Source organism: Cyprinodon variegatus, unplaced genomic scaffold, assembly GCF_000732505.1.
Source record: "Cyprinodon variegatus isolate N-32 unplaced genomic scaffold, C_variegatus-1.0 Scaffold788, whole genome shotgun sequence".
NCBI lineage: Eukaryota > Metazoa > Chordata > Actinopteri > Cyprinodontiformes > Cyprinodontidae > Cyprinodon > Cyprinodon variegatus.
In genome coordinates this window covers 270052-274338 of record NW_015151241.1, presented here as the reverse complement: position 1 = coordinate 274338, position 4287 = coordinate 270052, and the positions used below count along the sequence as shown (strand labels likewise).

The following is a 4287-nucleotide window of genomic DNA, read 5'->3' as shown; positions in this document are numbered from 1 at the left end:
TTTTTTTTTTTTTTTTTCAGCATTAACTGTTATTCATGTTCAGCTTCTCTGATCTCGCGACGTAAAGAAATGCAAAGCACTTTCCGTGCTGCCTCAGACCCACATGATAACCTGCATTCAGAACCCTTCCCATCCAGACTCCTGACACTTTTTCAATCCAGGCTGTAAAGAGGCGTGTTTGTTCAAAGTCGGTTCTCTCCTATCAGCAGGGACACTGATCTCTAGCAGAGATTCACCATGGCCTCCGCACTGACTGGCACGCCTTTCATTTCTTGTTTACTGTTTTTATCATTACTATTTTCTGCTGTTTTTTGCGATGCCGATGCAGAAGATGATGAACATGCCAGGCACACATATACTGTAGAAATGTTCAACGAGGCGGTCCCCACTGCACCCCACTTTGTCATGTTTTACGCACCATGGTAAGTGGATTAAATAGTGCTTTTTGGTCTATGTTGGGCAGATTAACTGGTTATACCGCCAGTTTGTCTTTAGCAACCATTTAAAACCCAACGGGTCTATCTTATTACCGTGGTAAGAGTTTACCGGTAAACCCCGGCTACCTAGCTTGTTGGCTTGTTAGCTACTAGGCTACATAGCCCCGTCCGCTAACTGTAGACTGGTTTAGCTTAGATGCTAGGTTAGCATAGCATAGATGTTAGGTTAGCATAGCATAGACAAGTAGCAGCTTATCGGATTTAAACATTTGCTTTTAGGCCTTATAGCATAAGATTACATAGATTTCCGGTTTTGGAGATGCGTTTGAAACATTTTCGGGTAGCAGTGCCTAATTCACAGTTGTTGTCACTGTTTTTGCACCACATTGGTGAAGTTTTTTTTAAGTTGCATGGGAATAGCTATGCTTACGTGGCATGCACTGATTCACTGTTATGTCATTGGGTTCAAAACTGTGGTCCGGGGTCCCTCTGAGGCACTTTGTCAGGCAGTGAAATTAAACATGTGGAGCTACATTTTTCTATGCTTCATAGTAAAGTTTAATTTCTTGTCTCAGGCGGAATTCTGCGGTGCTATGGTGTCATTTCTCCTGAAGACAAAGTGTTGTGTTTTCATTGTGTTTTGTAATGTTATCCAATGCTGGGTCACTGATCTGCATGAGCACAACTGACTGTGGGTTTCTCTTTATAATCTCTCAATTTGATGCAAGGTCTAAAAACCTTCACAATATGAAGAACATTTTAAACACTTTTAAAACATGAGGGAATACTTTGAAATCCTAGAATTTAAAGAGAGAAAACAGAACAGACATGTACAGTAACATTTTAGCTTTCAGATTTCAGGGAGTCAATATTTGTAAAATCATACATCCACATTTTTGGAAAACAGTATATTTTTTCAAAGACTTTATACCATTAATCTCTGAAAATTCCAAATATTTTCCATAATCATTCCATAGTTTTGCACCGCGATGCCGAAAAGAAATTTGCACTTGATTTTTAATACTTAATGGTAAATAAAAAGACAAAGCTTGCCTAGTATTATAAGAATGGACTTGGCAGTTCTTAACAAAATAATTCTTAAAACTATCAGGAGACTGACCTTGTTTTATGATAAAAACAAGTGTACATGTTTGATAAATATTAAATTCATAAATATTCCACAGCTGTAATTTGGAGAAAAGGGGGCACTAGCTCTATCAACTTTAGAAAATCCTGCAGGTGTTAGAATGTATTCAGTACTTTAAGTCCAGGGATTGATTGATTGACTTTATTGATCTCCCATTGGAGAAATTTACTCGTTATGTCAGCTAATAATCCAAAAGAAAAGAAGTTGCTAAATGAAGAAAAAGGTGCATGTGATATGTACAGTATATTCAGTGTGTCCACATGACAGCTTTTTTTTTTTATAGCAGGATCATTATACAGGGTTATTGCACAGGGTGTTTACCTGGATATTTATATTTATAGATATCGTTATTGCACTGAGTGTAAAATATAGAGAAATAGGTTATTGCACAGGGTATCAAATAATAATTGCACATTAGATATTGCACAAGTCACTGCCGTTGTAGTGTCGCATTGTAGAGTCCGGTGGAAGCAGGGATGAATGACATGCAGTAGCGGTCCTTTTTAAAAACAGTGTGTAAAAAGTTTTTCAACTAACGAGGTGCTCAGCTCCTCTACAGTCTGGTGCAGAGGGTGGAAGGTGTTGTCCCAATGGATGTAAGCTTGGTTAGCCAGAGCGCAGCCTAGGACAGAAACAGCCTTTCTCACCAGTTTGTACACCAGGTACAGATGCCATAGATCAGAGGTCTTCAACAGGGGTCCGTGACTCCTAGGAGTCCATAGAGGTACTTCATGGAGGTCGTGAAAGTTTTGGTTGGTTAAACTTTTTTTTTTTTTTTTATATTCCCCCTGCATTTTTTCCACTGATGGAAATGTCTTTAAATCCACCTTAACATGAATTCAACACACTCTAGTAAACAGATAAATGGAGACAGACAATGTCTTTCATTCATAAATGCAAACATTTAATGACACACAGGAGCTCTTTAAAGCTGGGCACCGTTTCATTCACAACCAGGAATCAGAATCGGAAATACTTTAATAATCCCAGGGAGAAATTACTTTCGTTACATGACTCCATCTGTAATAGAGTGACTATAGGACCGGTTTGATATAACATAATTTCATACCATATATATATATATATATATATATATATATATAATTAGGGGGTCCCTGCTCGATCTCGCCATCAGTTTGGGGGTCCTTGGCCTGGAAAACGTTGAAGACTCCTGCCATAGATTATAAACTACATAAGCCCTCTAAGAAATGATTAAACCACTGTAAAATATTTGAGTATTAAATTTGCGTCTTAGCCCAAAGCAAGTCTTGTAGTGCTGCTGTTGCCAGTGATGTTTATCAGGAATCCGTCCTGTCTCAGAGCCATCAAGGGCTGTTTGTCTGTCCAATAAGAGCCTGGAACTCTTTTAAGATTTGTAGATAAAATTACAAAGATGTTGTATTATAATATAGGTTTTATATTTGAAGAAAATTCAATTTTGTGCTGTTGACATTAGTTTATTTTCTTTGCTTTTTAATAATTAAAGAGGTATTATAGAGTTTTCTAATAATACTGCCATGTGTGGGCAAAACACAAAACTGCAGCTCTCTTCTGCTCATTCTTGTAGCTCACGCTCACACTTGAATATCAATCTTTTGTTCGCAATGTCAGACCCATTTAGCATGGACGCGCTTGAAGTCACATATGCAAAACAGAGAGGGAACTTCTGACCTAAAGTGAATAAAGGAAAATAAGCTACAGGCTTATAGCTGCATCAGGGCTAAACTGCCAAGGTGTCACTCTGCTCATTAAACAATATTTTAGTTGTAATTGATTGATTGACATTATTGATCTAACAGTGGAGAAATGTACTTGTTACATCAGCTCAAATATTCAAGAAGAAGAATGTGTCAAAGGAACAAAAAAGGTGCATGGGATATATACACAGTGCGTCCACATATGACCGCTTTTTTCTTGTGTTTTAGTAGGATTATTATACAGGGTTATTGCACAGGGTGTTTATATGGGTATTTATATAGATGGATATTTATATATATATATAGTTATTGCACTGGCTGTAAAATATAGAGAAACGGGTTATTGCACTTGGTATCAAATAGTAATGTAGTGTCACATTGTGGAGTCTGGTGGAAGCACGGATGAATGACCTGCGTTAGCGCTCCTTTTTACAAACAGTGTGTAAAAGTTTTTCAATTAAGGAGGGGCTTTATGGTTATTGCACTGGGTGTCAAATGTAGAGAACCAGGTTATTGCACAGGGTATCAAATAGTAATTACACATTATACTTTGCACAAAAGGTCAAATATAAAAAGGCTTTTTTAAAGATACATTTTTCTGTTAAAAATTTCCATAATGTCTCTTTAACTGTAAAGTAACTGTTTTAGCACACAATTTAATGTACCAGAATAAGGTGCAAAAACATTTTTCACCTAAATATTTTGACATTATATGTAGGGAGGCATAATCCAGTACCTGGATCTAAATTCGGCTCCGATGCTTACCCAGCATTCCCTTCCAGTCATTTCTATTCTATTCAATCTATTCACTTTAGTTCTACATTTGCCATGCCGGTTACATCATCACACAGAGCATGCACAGCAGCTATTTTTTTTTCCCCAAAGAATATTTATGACAAACCTGATGCCATCATTTACATGCCAATGTGTACAGTTCATTTATTTAACTGTTTTTGATCAGTGTCAGGTGTCTGCCCATGTGCTTAGCCAAGGTATCGGATCAGAT

General features: G+C 37.3%; 1 protein-coding gene across 1 annotated transcript in view; it reads left to right on the top strand.

Annotated features, from left to right (window-relative positions):
- The first annotated feature begins 168 nt into the window (after nucleotides 1-168).
- txndc5 (thioredoxin domain containing 5 (endoplasmic reticulum)) overlaps nucleotides 169-4287 on the top strand; it is an 11036-nt gene continuing 6917 nt past the window's right edge. Inside the window, exon 1 of the mRNA XM_015396284.1 lies at nucleotides 169-422. Within this exon, the coding sequence (XP_015251770.1) occupies nucleotides 238-422 (185 nt within the window). The 5' untranslated portion in view covers nucleotides 169-237. The remainder of the gene's footprint in view (nucleotides 423-4287) is intronic.